Genomic DNA, 20,440 nt, shown 5'->3' on the forward strand with positions numbered 1-20,440 from the left:
GCTTACATCAAGCAAAGATGTCCACTAACTAGTGGACATCTTTGCTTCAAGCTAGTCTATGTATGTGATTGATATTTATTGAAATCTAAGATTACATGCAAGGGCTGTTTGTGAACTGAGGTGACAATGAATCACTCTATCACCATACAATGTCAATACTTTCAGTTGATGGCAGTCGATTAGCTTCCCATCACACCAATGTAATACAACCCCAGTATGACTATCTATCTTATCTATAAATAACCAATGATATACAGCCCCTCATGTTTGGGGGCTGTATATCATTGGAGTAACTGATTGCATTAACTCACTTACTTAACACCATCTATTCAGTGCCTTTTCAATGCATGTAGGTATTGAATTGCTTTAAATAATAAGCATATATTAGAGTAATAAACTATAATCATCATTTCTTTAATATGAGCAATAATTACTCTCTTAACTGGAAATTCATGATCATTCTCATGGCTGACGTTATTGTTCTGTCGATCACTACGATTGACTACCCTAGGACACTTATATTTCGCTAGTATTTAGTTTCGTGAGTAGCACACAGAGTAAAATTTCGCTGCAACTTAATTTCGCAGCTCTGATGAGTGCGAAAATATAGTTATGTGAAAATAAATACAGTGGAACAAACAAATTAGATTCCTCAGGTCCGGTCCTCTAGTAAAAAAAAGTTGTTATATTTGCGACTAGTTTGTATTTGTAACCCGCAGGTATAAATGTATGGCAGAAATCGATAATTCAACGTGATCGCTTGCTGCCATTTGTTTCTTTGACTATCAATGACGTCTCGGTTCTTTCCGTCGTGACCGATATGGTACCAATATTAGATCTCAAGTATTTATAGCAAGCGATGGCCATGGCACGTTTTGAGTTCACAATATTTCAAATTAAAAAAAAATCAAATACAGTACATGTCTCATAAAAAAGAAAATAGATAACAACCAACATCACAACCAGAACTGTATAACATGGTTGGACCTGGTGAGGGTTGTTATCGTTTTTGGTTGGCAGTAAAATTCATCACTACAATAAGTATTATTTAATTGTATGACTTCACCTACCAGACTTTCATCCTCATCAGTTACAAATTCGGTGACTAAACTGATATCATCATCTTCTTCGTTTGTCTTGGCTTTTCCAAAAAAACTTGTTATCTTAATTTGCTTTGCCATGCTGCTCATTCGGTGTATTAACGAATTTACTAGAAATTTCCCAATGAGCTCAATCACACACAAAATTATCTGCACTTCTAATATGACGATTTTGTTGTGGATATCAATGAACTACAGGGCCGTATTCCCTTGGACAGCTGGCCGGCTAAGACGCCCCAACTTTTTAGGAATTTCATAGTCCAACGGCTATAGAAAGGTTTTTGTCGCTGTAGAATATTACTTTATTCGAAGCCATAGATACAAACATCAACTTTTAGTAGTTCTTAGGCGTCATTATTATCTTCATCAGCGGCAAAATATTCTTGTTAACGACTTTTATAAAGGTTTGCAAAATATCAAGTTTTAGCAAACATCTGCTTGCCCATATCCTACTTAATGAACTTGAAATAAAATCGGCAAAAATGATCTTTGTTAAAACGCTTAAAAAATATGTCTTCTTTCTGAGCTTTTTAACTGCATACAAGTTTTGCCTGTTTTAATTTTAAAACGTTTTGTCAGTCACATCAGCTAAAACAAAGCAAATCTCAAAAAATAGAAAAATGTTGATACTTGCCAATAAAATTTTTTAAAACTTCACGTGAGAGGCCCGGCTGAGGCCCTACATAAGAGAAACCTGTTGGGAGCTTACAGCACCCCCCCCCTCCTTCTCCACACCCCAGATGTTCATAACTAGTCGTCTAACATTAGCCCCCCAACTTGCAACCGGTGAATACAGGCCTGCGTAGAACATAGCTATTTAATTTCGAATTTTCGCTAGTTCGTTATGATAGTTTAGTTTCGCGCATGAATTTTTCGCGTGATGAAGACTCCGCGAAAACGCGAAAGTTAGATGCCGCGAATACTTAAGTGTCCTAGGGTAGCACAAAAAAAGGGCGTGGCCTAAACACTCTTTGTTGGCACCGGAAACGCTCGTGTTGTTGAATGCACAGTTATCACTTTAGGGGGAGATAACTCTATGGTCTGATGCTTTAACCGCAGAGACGAAAAAGGACAACTCCCCCTATGAGTGCATCTGATGCATCAGGTGCAGTACGTCTTGTGACAAGCTGTTGTTGCTCGCCGCTCGACGGGGGGACAACTACCCAAAAACAACAGCTTGTCAAGACAGGCAAGGGAGCCCCGCGTTTAGAACACTAAACTTTGGTGACCCTACGTAATAGAAACTTTGAATTTGATTTCAATGAATTTAGCTTGACAAATACATATTTGAAGCTAAGTGTTTATCTTTTACTAAACTTACTTTGATTTTGTCGTATATGTTTTAGTATCTGTTCCCGGTTGTGCGCTTTTACCTTCAAGATGTCATGTTTAATAAACGACAAAAAATACTTATTCGAAAAATGTACAAGCAAACGTGCAAAGTAGTTTGAAACTTGGAGAGCCAGTAATGTTTAGTAACGCAGTGTAACTTTTTTGTTTAATTTTCTCAATGCTACAGTTGCTGTGCTTAAAATAGGCAGCAATGATATTAATACAAACCCAAAAACTACTCGTTGGCTGCATTATGTTAGTAATGACCATTTTATCTGGCAAATAAAGAGGACCTATATCAGACGTACGGGTTTAGTGAAACGCGTGATGATTAAAACCACTTCTAAACAACATAAAATCATTCAAAAACACATGTTAAATCGTTTCGGGAAAGGTTTCTGTTCGCTTCGAAACGAAATCGCACGCACTGCCTTCACCTCATTGGACAGCAACGAATTTGTAAGTTTCTTATTGAGGCGATTACAGCTTATAGTACAGATACTTGTACAGTATATGTAAAGCGTTACAGTACATACCGGGTACATGTACGTACATCATGTAGTAGTAGGTACTACGGTACATGTATTTGTTACCGGTATATGTACCAGATCGTTTCGCGTAGAAGGTGTTATGGGTCGTAGCCGAGACGTCCCCAATTCCCAGTTTGTAAGTATCGCCCCAGTGTGTGTCCCCAAACAGCTCAGTTACCGCGGGAGTTTTGTGTGCGGAATCGCGGAACAGTCATATCAGTGATTTTGTCTATTTGAGTATTTTTGTCTACCTTGAGTATTTTCTAGGATTATTAATTAAAGCTGTTCGCCAGAGAGTAGTTGGACTAGGTTAAATTATAAACATTTGTAAGATTATTTAAGAGCGCTTTTCATAAGCTATTATAAAGTAAAAAAATATTCTTATTCATCTTTCACACTTTTAATATTTGTGCGAAATGAGAATGAAACCTAAACCATGCATAATTCAGCACTTTTTGTTAGTTACGTTAGTTGGTTAGTTACACCCTTATGAACAACTCGTTTTAAGGCGATCTGCAGCAGAGCGATATTTACAAATGTTTATTTTCACCCAAACTTTTGTTTAAGATGGACAAGTTTTATTCTTATAACAGTAATGATGATGCTTATAACGGTAATGACTAAAAACAAACGCTGTTGCGTTAACTTGGAAATTTTGGAAATAAATAAAATTGAATTGTCTTCTTGAGCTTGCTCAGAAAAGTTAAGGATCGCTATTAGTATATACTATAGTTGTTTTAGAGTTCATTCTATAGTTCTTGCTAGGCAGTCTTAGCCAGAATACATCTCGAGAGGTTTCATGAATGCATGATAAATGATAACACTACATAATATCTATCCTTGATAAAGATTTTCTGCTTCTAATGCAATTTAGATGCATTAGTTAATTCTACTGTTTAAAGGGTTAAAAGGATATTCAAACTACTGATAAGTTCTTTACTACTATCTCTATATCAGTACAAGTGCAATATCTCATTTTGCTGTACACAATACAATAAAGAAAAGCTTTCTTAGTGCCATCTGTTAGTATGCCATAATTATGTACACTTTATGATATAATAGTTGTGCGTTTCAATCCCACGCAAAATGAACATGTCTGCTAATTATTTCTTCGGAAAATTTTGAAAGCTTGTGAAGTATTAAATATACTAGAAAGTACGTGAGCTAAGAAGTTTGTATTACTGTGCCTCACTCACTAAAACAAATATTATTCGTCGTATCTGACAGACTTGCAACAGATTATTCCAAAATTATGCCAAATCCTACCGACCAAAAAGGGAAGACTGACATAAGTTTACATTTTTATGATTGCAGCTGTTGCACGATGGCAATAATCTGCTTTGTCATAAAATTATAATAAAAGCATAATTTTTTGTTGGACATCTTTATTTTTAGGTAAACCAAAAACGTGCCATATTATAAATCGTTAAGATTAAAGGCATGTGGATGCAGACAATTTTGCCTCCTGAACGCAACATTCAATTAAAGAATGAGATTTTGCCACATTTTGCACAGCCACATTTTGCAACAGCAGATGTGTAAATCACTGGTGGTTCAGTAATATTTCCTGATGAAAATTGCCAGCTTGTAACCAAGCAGTTGCAGGCTGTATTTCCCATTATGCTTCTGCTTGCAAATTTGAATGACACACACCTGCTACTAACTAGCTTGTAAATTTAAAACATAATTAAGTCCCTTTTACATGCCTCTGTACCAGTTTTAGGACTGACCATACCTTACAGTCAGATGGATATACCTTTATCAGGAATTGCAAATATAGACCCGTTACTAGATACTGCCATACTTTCTACTGATGGTGAATTGAATCAGACTGAAAGCTACTCTGCCGCTCAAGTATTGGAGAAATTAGAAGTGGTGGGTTGGAGGATGAATTTTATGACTGCTGCACTGTCACACTACACTCTTATGTAAATTATTGATTGGCACTTTTTTGAACTTTTACTGCTGTTTGCCGCATTAGCCATACCTTTGATATTTAAATGTCGCATAGAGATTGTTGATGCCATTATTTATGAATTACGATAGCAGCAATTTAACTTACAATGAATATGGGATAAATGAAAGTAAGTGCATAAAATGTACTAGGCAAACTTCACCATCTGCTATATCTTTGCTATTTGTTCTATCCGCGGTGCTTATGTGGAGTGGAATACTGTTTTATTTAACTAAGGTGTAATAGTTGTGATGATGACTATAAGCAGTTGATTTTATTTTATTCTAAATAATGTCATATGCAAAAGACATTTTCAATTTGTCATTATAGGCGCCTATTCAAAATTGCTGTTCTTGTGCATGTGATGTTTTCATGAAACAATTACTATGTCTCCATTGTATGGATGATGTGAATTTGGAATCGTGTGTATGTTAAATTATCGTGCTATGAATGTTTTCAATGGACATCCACATGTTGCATATTAACGCAGGTGCTCTATTACAAAAGATAATGATTTAAACGTCGGAGGTCAGAGTGGCGCATTCGAAACTGCTAAAATCGAAATTGGAATGACTGAAGTTGGGGAATTGTTTAAAATGGAATAATTTTCGTGACATTTTCCTACGCATGATTCGCAAGAGCCGTTTGAGTCTTTCGCAAGCATTTGGGAAAGATTTGCGAGTAACAAAACTTGCTAAACTTGTACATTTTCTGCTATTTCCATCTTGTGGATGATACAAACTTGCAGATTAATCGTGTCAGATTAATCGTGTCAGATTAATCGTGTCAGATTAATTGTGTCAGATTAATCGTGTGGAAACATAATGCTTGTCTTCGATGCATGAGTAACCAACTCTCGTGAATCGATCCGTGAAGCCTGGCATCTCAGTGATACAATAATGCCATGATCATATTGCAGGCATGGATGAATGAAAAGATGTGCCCAGAGTTACTAGAGCATCATATGGAGTTTGTGGATGCCATGCTGGAGCAGCTTAATGAACTCAAGGTCATGATATTTCAGGCTACAAGCAAGGCTGACATTCGGGTATCTAGTCATTTAATGGAGATGGACCGAATAAGATATATAATAGCTGACTACATCCGCTGTCGCATCAGAAAAGTAAGATTGTCATTTGTGTGACAATTAGACGGGTTTTGGACAAGACTGTTCGCTCCACTTAGAAGACCAGCAATGTGACTGCGAAATTTGCAAGTTGTTTGCTCATGAATATTTAGTTGCAACACCTAACTGAAAATATTAAATATGGGCAATTCGATTCTTCGTTTGTGTTTATATATATTTATATTTTTACTATTTCTTATTTTATTTAAAAGTGTAACAGGATAATTTTGCGAACTCTTCACATAAGTAACTTTTTCGTATTTTGATTTTTGTATTTTTTGTTACTGATATTTTATCTATCTTAGAAAGGTTCCTTAAAAATAGAATTAAAAAACTGATTTTTTTTGTCTAATATTAAAATTAACTCTTCAAAGGCAGAGTTCATTTTTAAAAGAATTTCAAAAGTTGACATTGCCATACATAATGGCCATACATAAGCTTTCATAACTTGAAAAGCAGTTGGTATATTTTCGAAATGACAATTGTCAGTGCAAAATTTTCTTTCCAATGATATATAAAATAGGCAGCTCTACTAAAGTCTTCTATTCCATAAAAATGGAAAAAAATGGTTTAGAAAAATAATTTCTAAAAGGCGTGAGATTGTCGGGTATAATATCAAAAAAATAGTGTTACACAATTTGTGTGACCTCCCATGTTAGCCATGTCCATCGTAATGAGCACTGAAACCTTGTTATCATAGTAGCTTTATTATTTTGCTTTATTTTTTGCAGCACTGTTATGTTTCCATCAAGCACCCCGGGGAGTTATGAATAACAGTGTAAAAGTTGTGTGCTCAATGCTCTTTTGTATTCTTTGAAGTTTAAAATGGGGAGGTTCTTTAAAAGTTTGTACAGTATGAAAGCTTAGACTTGGCCTATTTCTAAGCTACGTCAAAGAAAATAGTTGAAAAAATTTCATTTCTCGACTTAATACTTACTGAGAAACTGCTGAAAACAAAAGTGTCCACCAAAAATGATTGTTGGATAAGGGTAACTTGCCAGTCAGATCGGTTGATCAAATTTGCTAAAACGCTCTTGATTGGTCGAAGTAGAATCAGAAACTCCTGGAGATTTCACATAACAAAATTCGCGTTGATTGTGTGACCCGCTTCATAGCTATAAGAAAAATCAAATCGGATACTTGGCTTGACAATTTTTGCTTTCGTTTTTATTACCGGTTTTGGAAAAGAATACAACCACTCAATTTGGCGATATAAGATTTCAAATACATTTGTAAAATTGTAGGTTGTATCTTGTAAAAAATTTTGTTTAAAACACAGCTAAAAACATTATTTGACCACTGTTAGTGGTTGCCATGCAGCGAGCAAATGAACTGCGCAGTGTCAGAAAGCCGCAGGGTGCGGCTGGTCGACTTTTAAGAGTTATGTAAAACAATTTTACCTAAGCCTCGGGCATGTAAAATGGTCTGGTAATTTATCACCGTTTTTAGTTAGATGAGTTGTTAATTGGTCCGCAACGATAGTAATTTGTATTTGTCATTCATGTGCATCACTGTTCCACTGCAAGCATGCTCAATTGTTAAAGACAACCATGAGAAAAATTTTCTGGTTTAAAATAATGTTGTTTTGTTCGATAACCGTTATCACCAAATGGATAAAATTTATTTTCACATCACATCTTTATAAAAGAGATATTGTCTAGGTACTGAGTACTGAGAACTGCCACAAACATGTTAAGATGCTCCTCATAGCTAGCTACTTACATACGTATAGCTACTTACATTTAAAATTGTAACAAACAATAGTTAGACTTGAGGCTACACTTGAACATCGAATCTCCCTTCTTAAGTAGAAAATTGGGTTATTACTTGCTAAAAAATTGCATGATTTGCAAACACCTTTCCTCTCCACCAGTCAGCTGAACATGCTAGCTGAACATGACACAAAAATGCATGCTATGGGACAATCCATGTAAAACCTCTAATTGAGCACCATGGTGCTCTACTTTTCAATCCTTCCTCTATAGTGGCGGTCAATTGAAGGTGGCGTTTAAGTAGAGGCTGGGGTTGTATTTTTCAAATGGTTCATCAGAATTGTGGGAAGATAAATTTAGCTTTTTCACGGGTAAAGTGTATGTCATCTATACTTTGCCCTCTCTTTCCGGTGGAACGATATTAAGCCTTTTGGATATAATAAATTTGCTAACTTAGCTATAACTTGTCAAAGATATCTTAATAAATATGCATTGAGAAACTGAGAAATATCTCTACCAGTTTATATCTATTGCTTGTAATTAACCTGCGATGTTATTATAGCCTGTGTCCTGCTCTGCAATTTGTTGGAGCTTTAAGTTTTTGTTCGATTTTATATCTGAAGACGTTTTTTTTTTCATATCTATATTTAACATTGTTGAATAAAAGCTCATTGCACTCATTGATATGTTTGCTACAGTTTGCAGCCAAAACTAGTTTTTATTTGCAATAGAAGTGGAGTTACGAGCGTCGATCCATTGTAAGATCAGATTACCGCAACGATGATATCAAATAACATGCCACAAATCTGCAAATTCATAAGTTAGATTATGATAACCTATCAAATGCTACAAATATGTATTCATGAACAAGTGATATAAACTAACCATACTTATATTTCATGCAGATACAATAATTAATGTTTTTAAAACATAAATATATGCATCGTTTGCTTGAATAGCCGCGTTCTGATTGTTGCTTTCGATGGAACGAACATTTTCTGGCTGTCCAATACCTTCCACAATGTCTTCTGACTTCAACTCTTCTTCTGCACTGCTGAGCTAGTCGATATTAGCGTTTAGCCAATTGTTTAATAGAGCAAAACTTTTACGCGCTGCATTTAGCACAAATGCAACGCGTAAAAGTTTTGCTCGCTATATGTAGCCTTTGGCCTGTAACTAGTTGTTCATCTGCATCGTAAATGTAAACCGTTTTTTATATACATGTACCTAGAAGTATCAAAATCGTGTTAAACAGGGAACTACTATTAGGTTGAGATCGTTACTAATTATTTTATGGTGTTGTTTTCAAAGGCTTAACGAGAAAACAAGCGAGAAGCTTTGGAGTTGGACAAGAGAATTAATTGTTATTGATGTAAACGGTTCATTATTAATATGATTTGGGGAACACTTTTTTACTGATCACTTGTTATTATGGGTTCATAAGGATCAAAGGTTGTCAAAGTGGCAGTCAAATGGTGGTGGTGTTCAAATAGAGGGTGGTGCTCCATTTTCAACCCTTCTCTCATAATGGCAGTCAAATAGAGGTGGCATTCAATTAGAGGTTTTACGGTAAATGTTTTAATAGAATTTCTTAGTTTGTTAGTAGAGATTATCTCATCCAGCCTATCGAACTCGCTAGCTACGCTCTCCACTGCTGTGTGGATATCCAAACTGCACTTTATTTTTTACTTTTGTTTATCATATGTAGATAGAAGAATTTGCTCAGATGATCGTGTCAAGTACAGCCGAACAGACCAAATTGACTAGCGCGGAGCTAGATTTTGTTACAGGGTTAGTTTCTTACACCTTACACTAGGCAGCAAAGCATTGTATTTGAACTGTGGGTATTTAATCTAAGGTAGGGTGAGTTTCAGAAGTCGATGCTTTCGATAACTATTAAGTTCTTTGTGTTTACATAGTTGATTTAATGGTTTCCTTTGTTGTTTTACTTTGTAGTCTGAGATTATATGTTCTGCCATAACTTGTTTCCTTGCTAATTGGCCTTTTGTAGCATTTTTGGTATGCTAATTTTAACAATTTTAAACTGTTTTTTCTTTGGAGATTCTTTGACATGTAGAACGGATATCTTTGAAAATTTAAATTGCTTCCTGTGATATTTTATCTAATTTAAGATCGGTATTCATGATTATTCCCATAGTTTGTTAAAATTTATAATAATATTTGATCTAATTTGAATTAAAAATCCTTAATGCAGGCAGCTGATCATGACTAATTTATTATAAGTAATTGACCTAGAAAGAAAGATGTGTTAGTGACATTGTAAATCAATAGCGATAAACAACTGAAATCATTTACAACCATGTAAAATTTGTTTGGCAGTTTTTTATCCTATAGTCTATTTTGAATTTGGTTCAAGTACAGCAATCAACCAGAATTTATAAACAGCGCCTGCATACATATGGCCTTCTCTGATAATGGGAAACATACATATGGCCTTCTCTGATAATGGGAAACATACATATGGCCTTCTCTGATAATGGGAAACATACATATGGCCTTCTCTGATAATGGGAAACATACATATGGCCTTCTCTGATAATGGGAAAGTCTCTGTAACTAGGTCTCAGAAGCAATAATGACTTCCTACAATTATATTTTCAAACATGGAACTGCAGTGTTTGTGAAAGAAGTGCAAATTTTCACACACTAGTGTACTTAAACCTCTCAGAGTTGTTTTCATGTGCCTAGCATGTCCTGCTTGGGTATACGAGCACTTTCACTAGATTTTAAAATAATTACGCATTTTAACTGATGCATTTACCATAAAGCCCTTATTTGAACGCCATGACGCTCTATTTTCCAACCCTTCCCTTAAAGTGGCGCTTTTTAGAGGTGACATTTAAATAAAGGCTGGTGTTGTATTTTTTAAACACTTCGTCAGAATGTTGAGAAGATAAATTTAGCCCTTTCACGGATGAATTGAATGTCGCCTATATTTTGCACTCTCCTTTTGGTGGAATGACATGAAGCTTTTCAGGGGAAGAAATCTGCTAACTTACCTCCAACTTGTCATAGATCTCTAAATAAAATACACTGGAAAAGCTGATACATGTCTTTACCAGTTGATATCGATTGCTTCAATTAACCTACAATGATCTTATAGCTTGCTTTGCAATTTGTTGGAGCTCTCTAGTTTTTTTATTTCATCTCAAATTTGAAGGTATATTTTCATTTTAAAACTATATTGGATGATGTTGCCTAAAAGCTCATTGCACTCCTTAATTAATATGTTTGCTACAGTTGGCAGCCAAAACTGGCTTTTTATGTGCAATAGAAGATGAGTTACGAGCGTCGACCCATTGTAAGCCGTGTTCATATTACCGCAATGATGCTATAAAATAATATGCTGTAAATATGCATATTTACAAGTTATGTAATAATAATAATATTTCAAATGCTCCAAATATATATTCACGAACAAGTCACGTAAACAAACCATATTTATAATACATTCAGAAACAAAAATTAACATTGTAAAACCAAAATTACCATTTTTAAAACAAATATATTAGCATCGTTTGCTCAGCCAGTTGCTTTCCGATCATTGTTTTTGTTTGGAACCATTCCATATTCCTCTGGCTGTTCAATACCTTCCACAATGTCTTCTGACCGCAATTCTTCTGCACAACTGAGCTAGTCGATATTACCGTCCAAACAATTTTTTAGCGGAGCAAAATTTTTACCCGACATACTTCATTGTACACTTGCGTGAATAAGGAGAAACCACGCGTAAGCAAGTCTCAAAATACGTAGTAGCACAGATTCCATCGTGAATGCGAAAACTCTTCATATACATCAAAGTAGGAAGACCGGGTTAAAAAAGGAACTACTATAATTAGCAGTTATAATATTATACATTATTTCTATGGCGTCGCATTTAATGAGCGACGAACCATGATTGTTATTGCAGTCATAGCATGTTATTATCAGCCGAGAGCTGCTTCGTGTGGGTGTGCACCCTGAGCCTGCACTGTGAGAATAAAAGCTGGACAAAAAGGCTACATGTGCGGGTTCCGTCGCATTCCTTTTTCAATGAATCTTCACATGCGAGTTTTTTCAAGTGCAAATCAGAGCAACTGTACAAAAAAAACTGTCAGTAAAAGCTACCAGCCACATGCTGAGAGTAGTTTGAGTTGTAGTTGTTAAAATTCAGTTAGCATTTTGTCATTTCATTTGTTTCAATCAGAGTTACGTGCGTATGAAGCGGACCTTAAGTTTGGAAAAGAAATTTTGCGTTTTAGAATTATACCGTAAAACGTGTAATTGAATGCCACCTTTACTTGAAGGCCAATTCTGATCGACCACCACTATGAGAGAAAGATTGAAAAATAGTGCATCACCCTCTATTTGAACTTGTTCTTGAATATATATTTGTAGCATTTGGTGATTATCATTATGTAATTTAACTTTGCAGATTAATAGTGTATTATTTGATAGCATCATTGCGGTAATCTGATCTTATATTTGATTGACGCTCGTAACTAATCTATTGCACATAAAAAGCTAGTTTTGGCTGCAAATTGTAGCAAACATATCAAGGTGTGCAATGATTCTTTATGCAACATTGGTAAATATATATATAAAATGAAAATGTCTTCAAATTTAGAATGAAATAAAAATTGAAAGCGCAGGCGAATTGCAAAGCAGGACACATGATATAATATCATCGCAGGTTAATTGCAAGCGATAGATATCAGCTGATAGAGATATTTCTCGATTTCTCAATGCATATTTATTTAGAGATCTCTGACAAGTTGGAGGTAAGTTAGTAGATTTATTTCATCCAAAAGGTTTGATATCGTTTCACCAGAAGAAGAGGGCAAAATATAGGCGACATTCATTTCGCCCGTGAGAGGGCTAAATTTATCTTCCCAAAATTCTGATGAGTCGTTTGAACAATACAACACCAGCCTCTATTTAAACACCACCTCCAATTGACCGCCACCATAGCAAAAGGGTTGAAAAATACAGTGCCATGGTGTTCAATTAGAGGTTTTACGGTATGTGGAGATATATGGTAGCTAGAATTACATTAGTTTTTGAGGTTGGCTTAGACACGGCCCTTAAAAACGTCGGTTGAGACATTTGCGGTGTCATTGTATGGCACGTATTCAACTGTGCCTGATATTGTCCTAGCCGTAGATACTATCAGGGATTGACTGCTAGCGCAACATTCAATTTTTACCTTTAGGTACTGGGCAAGCATAAAGTGTCATTTAGCAGAGAGTGCGGGAAAGAATATGCCAGAAAATGTTCGTAAAATAAATACGGATAAGATTGGTGAGTTTTGCTATTCCCTTATTATATTGACAGGTTCCGCAGTTACTGTTTAAATCGCTTGCTGCTGTTCATTCCAAGTAGTCAAGTGTGCTGCGCTCATAGTTAAAAGGCTTTATCAGTGCCTATTTCGGAGTCTTGCAATATTTTTGGGATAGATTTAGTCCAAGCTGCTGTTCCTGTCAAAGCTACTGGTATCTAAATAAGAGTTTTAATCCTTTAGTGCTTAGCGTCAATATAGAAAAGTAACTTTGATTTTGTTCATCATATTTGCTGTCGTCTAGTTGGAATGTCAAGGTGACATTCGCTTCGCCCGTAAATTAGGGCTAAATTTATCTTCCTAAAATTCTAATGAGCCATTTAAAAAATACAACGCCAGCCTCTATTGGAACACCACCTCCAATTGACCGCCACCTCCAATTGACCGCCACCTCCAAGTGACCGCCACTATGGAGAAAGGGTTGAAAAATAGAGCGTCATGGCGTCCTCTGAAAGGTTTGATGGTAACCCTTTTACGGGTGAAGTGAATCTCCAATAAAATTTGTACTCTCCTTCGGGTCGAGCAACATTAACCCTTTTGGATGCAAGAAATCCCCTAACCTACCTCCAACTTGGCAAAGAGCTGTAAATAAATATGCATTGGGAAGCCGAGAAATATTTCTACCAGATGATATTTTTTCCTTCAATAAACCTGCGATGATATTATATACAACTACATATACAACTATATTTAATAATGTTGCATAAACGCTCATTGCACTCATTGATATATTTGCTACATTTTGCAGCCAAAACTGACTTTTCATGTGCAATAGAAAAGAAGTTATAAACGTTGATCCATGGTAAGCTATGTTAAGATAACTGCAATGATTCCATCACATAATATGATGTGAATCTGCAAATTTATAAGTTATAATAATCTATCAAATGCTACAAATATATATTCAGAAACAAGCGACATAAATAAACCATACTTATAATACATGCGGATATAGTAATTAACATTTTTGAAACAAAAATATTTGAATTGTTTGCTCGGCCAGTTGCGTTTCTGATTAACGCTTTCAATGGAACAAACACCTTCTGGTTGTTCCACAATCACTGCGTTTCCATGACCCGCATAATTCGCAAATTAGAGCCAATCCGCAAGTTATCTGCGTCATGGAAACGGCATAAATCCGCAAGCTATCCGCATAAATTCACAAGCTAAGCGAGTTTTGCGGATCCACAAAACTTTATCGAATCCATCGTGCTTGCGAATCATGGAAACGGTACTTGCGATTAATGCGCATTTGATTATCGTTGGCTATTACATTTTCACGCTTCAGTCGTTTTTATTTCGATTTCAGCAGTCTCAACGCGCTAACATTCCGAACGATCGCTGCTAAGCTAAGCGTGACAAGACTGCTTAGCTACTTATAGAGTGATTAATTAGGCTAATACTTGACCTATGGGGTCAAGTACTGGTGTTAAATCCGCATCGCCAGGTGTTCATTGAAAGCATCGCCAGGTGTTCATTGAAACGCTCTATTGCTAAGTAACTCGCTCGAATTATGTGAAACATGCGGATTATGCAAGTCATGGAAACATAGTGATTGTCTTCTGGCCTCAACTCTTCTTTTGCCCTGCTGAACTAGTCGATATTAGCGTACAAACAATTTTTTAGCAGAGCAAAACCCATACGCGGTGCATTTTGCACAAATAATGATAAACTTTTAGACGCATGGACTCTAAGGACAACTTTTAGCCTAAAACTAGTCGTTCATATACCATCGTAAATGTAAACCGTTTGTCACATACATCGAAGTATCAAGACCGTGTTAAACTAGGAACTATTATTAGCCTGATACAGTCATTAATTATTTCTGTGGTGTTGCTTTTAGAGTTTTAATGAGAAAAACCGAAAATCTTTGAAGTTGGAAAACTGGCTTCGATACAAACAGAAACAACGAAAGAATTAATGTTATTAATGTAATCGAGTCATGATTAGTGCAGTTTTGTGGACACTTTTCTACTGATCACTTGCTATTATGGGTTCATAAAAATCAAGGAATGTCGAAGTGGCGTTCAAATAGAGATGGCCTTCAATTTAAGGGTGGCGCTAGATTTTTCAATCCTTCTATTAGTGTCAGTGGTGGCCAAATAAAGGTGTTGTTCAATTAAATGTGGTGTCCATTTAGATGTGGTGTTCAATTAAAGGTGGTGTTCAATTAGAGGTAGTGTTCAATTAAAGGTGATGTTCAATTAGAATTAGTGTTCAATTAGAGGTGGTGTTCAATTAAAGGTGGTGTTCAATTAGAGGTGATGTTCAATTAGAGGTGATGTTCAATTAGAGGTGATATTCAATTAAAGGTGGTGTTCAATTAGATATGGTGTTCAAATAGAGGTTTACTGGTAACTCTCGAAGTCAGCAAACCGCTCCTAGCGGCTTGCTGACGTTACACAGTTCATTTGCTTGTTGCATAGCAACCATTAACACTAGCTAAATAATTTTTATAGCTGAGTTCTCTATAAAATTTTCTACAAGATACAACCAATTTGAAATCCCATATCTCCAAAATAAGTGGTTCTATGCTTTTCCAAACGCGCTAATAAAAAACAATAGCAAAATTGCTGGAGCTAAGTATCATGTGTAATTTTTTTATTGTTATGAAACGAGTAATGCAATAAACGCGAATTTTTTTATGTGGAGTTCCAAAAGTTTTTTATTCTGCTTCAACCAATCAAAAGCATTTTAGCAAAGTTTTGATCAACCAATTTGACTGGCAAGTTACCCTATCCATCTATCATTTTTACAGGCCCTTTTGTTTTTAGGAGTTTCTCAGGAAGTATTAGATCTAACAACAATTTTTTTTTGACACAGCTTAGAAATAGTCCAAGTCAATGCTTTTATATTGTACAAACTTTTAAAGAATCGTCCCGCTCTAAGCTTCAAAGAATAAAAAAGAGCATTGATAACAATACTTTTACAATCTTATTCATAACTCCTTTGTGCGCTTAATGGAAGCATTGCATTGCTGCAAAATAATAAAGCTACTATGATGACAAGGTTTCAGCCCTCACTATGATGGACCTGTCTAACATGGGAGGTCACACAAAGTGTGTAACACTATTTTTTTGTTCTTTGAGCCAATAATTACCTGCATTTTAGGGGCGATTTAGAAATTATTTCTCTAAACCATTCTTTTACCATCTTAATGGAATAGAAGAATTTAGTAAAGCTATTTAAAATGATATATAAATATATCATTGGAAAGGAAATTTTACACTGATTAAGATGTAATTTTCAGTTTGAAAACATACCGTTCACTTCTCATGTTATAAAATATATATAAACATACAATTTACTGCTCATGTTATAAAATATATATAAACATACCATTTACTTCTCATGTTATAAAATATATATATAAACATACTATTTACTTCTCATGTTATAAAATATATATAAACATACCATTTACTTCTCATGTTATAAAATATATATAAACATACCATTTACTTCTCATGTTATAAAATATATATAAACATACCATTTACTTCTCATGTTATAAAATATATATATAAACATACTATTTACTGCTCATGTTATAAAATATATATAAACATACCATTTACTTCTCATGTTATAAAATATATATAAACATACCATTTACTTCTCATGTTATAAAATATATATATAAACATACTATTTACTTCTCATGTTATAAAATATATATAAACATACCATTTACTTCTCATGTTATAAAATATATATAAACATACCATTTACTTCTCATGTTATAAAATATATATAAACATACCATTTACTTCTCATGTTATAAAATATGTATAAACACACCATTTACTTCTCATGTTAGAAAATATATATATAAACATACTATTTACTTCTCATGTTATAAAATATATATAAACATACCATTTACTTCTCATGTTATAAAATATATATAAACATACCATTTACTTCTCATGTTATAAAATATATATAAACATACCATTTACTTCTCATGTTATAAAATATATATAAACATACCATTTACTTCTCATGTTATAAAATATATATATAAACATACCATTTACTTCTCATGTTATAAAATATATATATAAGCATACAATTTACGTCTCATGTTATAAAATATATATATAAACATATCATTCACTTCTCATGCCAGCCGGTGTTTGATTGGTGCAAATGGTAGTGTGTCAGTCTATCAAGCTTAAAGTTGCCAGTTCAAATCCTGTTCAATGCAGTCTGTTTTTCAAACTTAAAATCTGGCTTTGATTAGTTGGATAGATGGACACGGCTCGTATTATAGTAAAGATTCTAATACGGAGATAGAATATGAGATAGTTCCTCACTTTTTATTTAGCTTTAAAATCAGCGATTGACAAATTAAGGGTTTCGCGGAGCACTGCACCGGTGTACTTTGTTACTGTATACAGACATGATGCACTAACTAGCATCCAACAGCTTGCAATTATTATCTGTAATGTTAGGAGGTAGTCAATATTAAATATTCCTTTTGTAGCTGTATGCTATCATCTCAGAACGAAGCGTACATCCAAACTCTTTATTAGCATGAATATGTTTTTTTTAAATATCGTAGTAGTTTTAATTGAAAGTACTGTGTAATTAAAAGTACATAAATGGAATCTCGACCAATAAAATCCAATCCAAGCAATCCTTACTAAAACCTTGACTAGTGCATACTTTTATTTACCAAATCAACCTCAAGTTCTTGGCAGCAGGTTAACAGTTAAAGCAGTATCATAGGTAGCTTTAGATGTTTTTTTTTCAGAAGTAGCTAAGAATCTGTTAGCTTTAGAGATATTCAAATGGAGTTAAACCGTACACACAAAGTTAGTTCATTCCGGTACTTGCTCCGTGTCTCTATTATTCTAATGGGAACACTTTGTGTTTTTTTAGCCAATTACAGAAAGCATTAAAACACATGCTTCATATAAAGATGTGCTAATGCAATGAATGTACAAACCTACATTGCGTCGATATTGATGAAACAATTAATAAAAGGAAGTTGTTTTTTCCGTCACTTTTGCGTTAAATACAAGTGGAATTGAGGTCTAGCATAGGTGGCATCCGAAGTGTGTAGCTAGAGATGGTCACAGAGATAAGAAGTTGGTTGAACTTTAAACTGATTTAGCTTTTTTTTATATTGTAGATTGTTTATATTTTTCATTTTTAGATTTCATATTCTAACCTAGTTTCAAGCTTTTATATTTCACTTTTTTCTTGCTGTGACTACTAGTAACTTGAGTAGATCTTTTAAATAATAGATCCAAAGGTGTTTGCTTTTGTTTCTCAATAGTTTATTGTTTTAATTGCAAGGTATGTATGTTTTCTTCCTATTCCATCATTACCACTAAGCATAATAGCCTTCTTGGAATCTGTGAATTTTGAAGCTAAAACAACTATGTATGAAATGCTCTTTTATATTATGCAAGCACCCATAGAACCAAACAGAGTGAAGGAAATTTTTTTACTTTTATACTTACATATAAAACTACCAAGTTTTGAAAAAGTTGGTACCCAACATACAACAAGATGTTGTATGTTGGGTATTAATTCCTATACTGAGACAAATACTTGCATCAATTGTATGTCATGTGTCAAAAAATTTGAGTGTTGGTGGATCGTTAATTAAGATTCAATTGTAGGTTTTGATTTTTTTCTGGCCATGCGGTATGCGTGGTAAATGCTTTGCATGTTTGAAGGTCATCATATTTTGTCTATCAACGAGACAATAGAATAGTATATGAAAACTTAACAGCAATAGGTCCACTAGTCCACTATACACCATTAAAAAGAGTGGTCACAAAAGTTTATCTTTGTAAAAGTGAAGCAATTAGCACTCTTGGTTCTATCTATATACATGTAAATTTCAGTTTGTCTGTGTGTCTGTATGTCTGTACTTCAGCATGTCCTGCTATAGCTAATAAAATCTTGAAATTAAAACTTCGCATTCTGCTGGATTTGAACTCATGAAGATTGCAACTGCAAGTTTGAACCGTGCATTTAGCCACCAAGCTACGCTGTTCTAATGATTCTATTGCTCTTATTACACATAATATTCCCTTTTTTCGATTGCCCACGTTAAATGACGTATTAATTGAAACGCTATGCTTTTTCATGAACTTCTATTTCCGGTTTTAAGGTTCAACTGGTAAATCGGTAAAAGCTAATACTTTTCCCACGGACAATTGTATTATCTTGAGTAGGAATAGCCTCTACATTCTCTCTCCACTCGGTCAGACAAAGACAGTCCAATATGTCATTTTTACATTTGTACCAGTATTGAGAGGTACCAGTATCGTCGTATTCAGAGTTTTGGTGAAACAGTAACCTTTTTATAGACACTCTTTTATGCACGAATTATTATTATTATTAATTCAACATATTTTGGATAATTATTTTGTTTTTTCAGTTTGTATTAATTGTGTCATTACAAATCATCATTTACTGTAATCATAGCAAAACAGACTTAATTTAGCTATTACTCGCTAATTATTTCACATTTCCATTTAAACACTTATAGTTGTTTTAATTCGTTTTTTTCAATTTATTTGACCCGCACAAAAAAATTTCCTCATGATATGAAGTTTGAAAGCCTTTACGGTTGTTTGATTTTTTCTCTTAATTTATTTGAACTGCACAAATGCTTTTCTCATGATATGAAACTTTAAAGGTAGAATTAATGTTGATATGTTAAAAAAATTCTGTGCAGGCTTTCCTGGGCATTCACCTAGTAATGAGCTGTATGAGCTATATAATCGAAATACAAGCTGATAGAAAATTTCAAAAACCTGTTTGACAGTATTTGAAGACCAACCATTGAATGTAGTTGTTGAGGTTGCATGAACACTATAGCTTGGGTCTGTGCTACTAACTCTTGTAGTGGTCAAGCCAGAGTATTACAAGTATGTATTTGTGAAAGCAGTGAAAACTGAAACTGGAGTTGTTGTAAGTGAACCAGGTGATCTCGAAGAGGAGATAATTGACTTAGATACAAATGATCAACAGCTTGTCCCTTACAAGTCCATAGATCACTTGCTAACTTCAGGGGCTGTTCGCTTAATATAACATACAGCTAACCTAGGTCAACCTTCACTGGTCAGCCTCTTAGGTTTGAACCTACCTAAGATTTTTCAGCTATTTGATACCATTAGCTCGTTTATGGATCGTTAGCTTTGCTTATTTGTACTGCTATTTTATTGTTTTTATCCCATTTGTTAATGTTTTTGCGTTGTTGCTAGTTGCATGGCTCTCTAGAAAATGATTGCTTTTTGCAATTTTTATTTATGAAATGTGCTAAATTGTTGAATGAAATTGTTGCAACGCCATTTACATGAATTATATAGTACTTTTGTTG

General features: G+C 34.5%; 1 protein-coding gene across 3 annotated transcripts; it reads left to right on the forward strand.

Annotated features, from left to right (window-relative positions):
* The first annotated feature begins 3,146 nt into the window (after window positions 1-3,146).
* On the forward strand, window positions 3,147-20,303 carry LOC137397577 (DNA replication complex GINS protein SLD5-like). Of its 3 annotated transcripts, none has more exons than XM_068083871.1 (6): window positions 3,147-3,181; window positions 4,680-4,837; window positions 5,836-6,039; window positions 9,463-9,545; window positions 12,967-13,055; window positions 19,967-20,303. In XM_068083871.1, exons 2-6 carry the CDS (start codon window positions 4,709-4,711, stop codon window positions 20,149-20,151), a joined length of 690 nt encoding a protein of 229 aa, XP_067939972.1. In that variant the 5' UTR covers window positions 3,147-3,181; window positions 4,680-4,708; the 3' UTR covers window positions 20,152-20,303. The 3 variants fall into 3 exon arrangements, with proteins under 3 accessions (XP_067939972.1, XP_067939980.1, XP_067939985.1); XM_068083879.1 differs by having other exon boundaries at window positions 5,941-6,039; XM_068083884.1 differs by lacking the exon at window positions 3,147-3,181 and having other exon boundaries at window positions 4,783-4,890.
* The last annotated feature ends 137 nt before the right edge of the window (window positions 20,304-20,440 follow it).

This window comes from Watersipora subatra, chromosome 1, assembly GCF_963576615.1.
Source record: "Watersipora subatra chromosome 1, tzWatSuba1.1, whole genome shotgun sequence".
Classification (NCBI taxonomy): domain Eukaryota; kingdom Metazoa; phylum Bryozoa; class Gymnolaemata; order Cheilostomatida; family Watersiporidae; genus Watersipora; species Watersipora subatra.

Bases quoted from the DNA above. Each gene is read 5' to 3' on its own strand.
- LOC137397577 (XM_068083871.1), top strand. From the start codon at position 4,709: ATGGATATACCTTTATCAGGAATTGCAAATATAGACCCGTTACTAGAT. The intron at 4,838-5,835 runs GTGGGTTGGAGG...ATCATATTGCAG, and splicing joins TATTGGAGAAATTAGAAGTG to GCATGGATGAATGAAAAGAT. The intron at 6,040-9,462 runs GTAAGATTGTCA...TATCATATGTAG, and splicing joins TCCGCTGTCGCATCAGAAAA to ATAGAAGAATTTGCTCAGAT.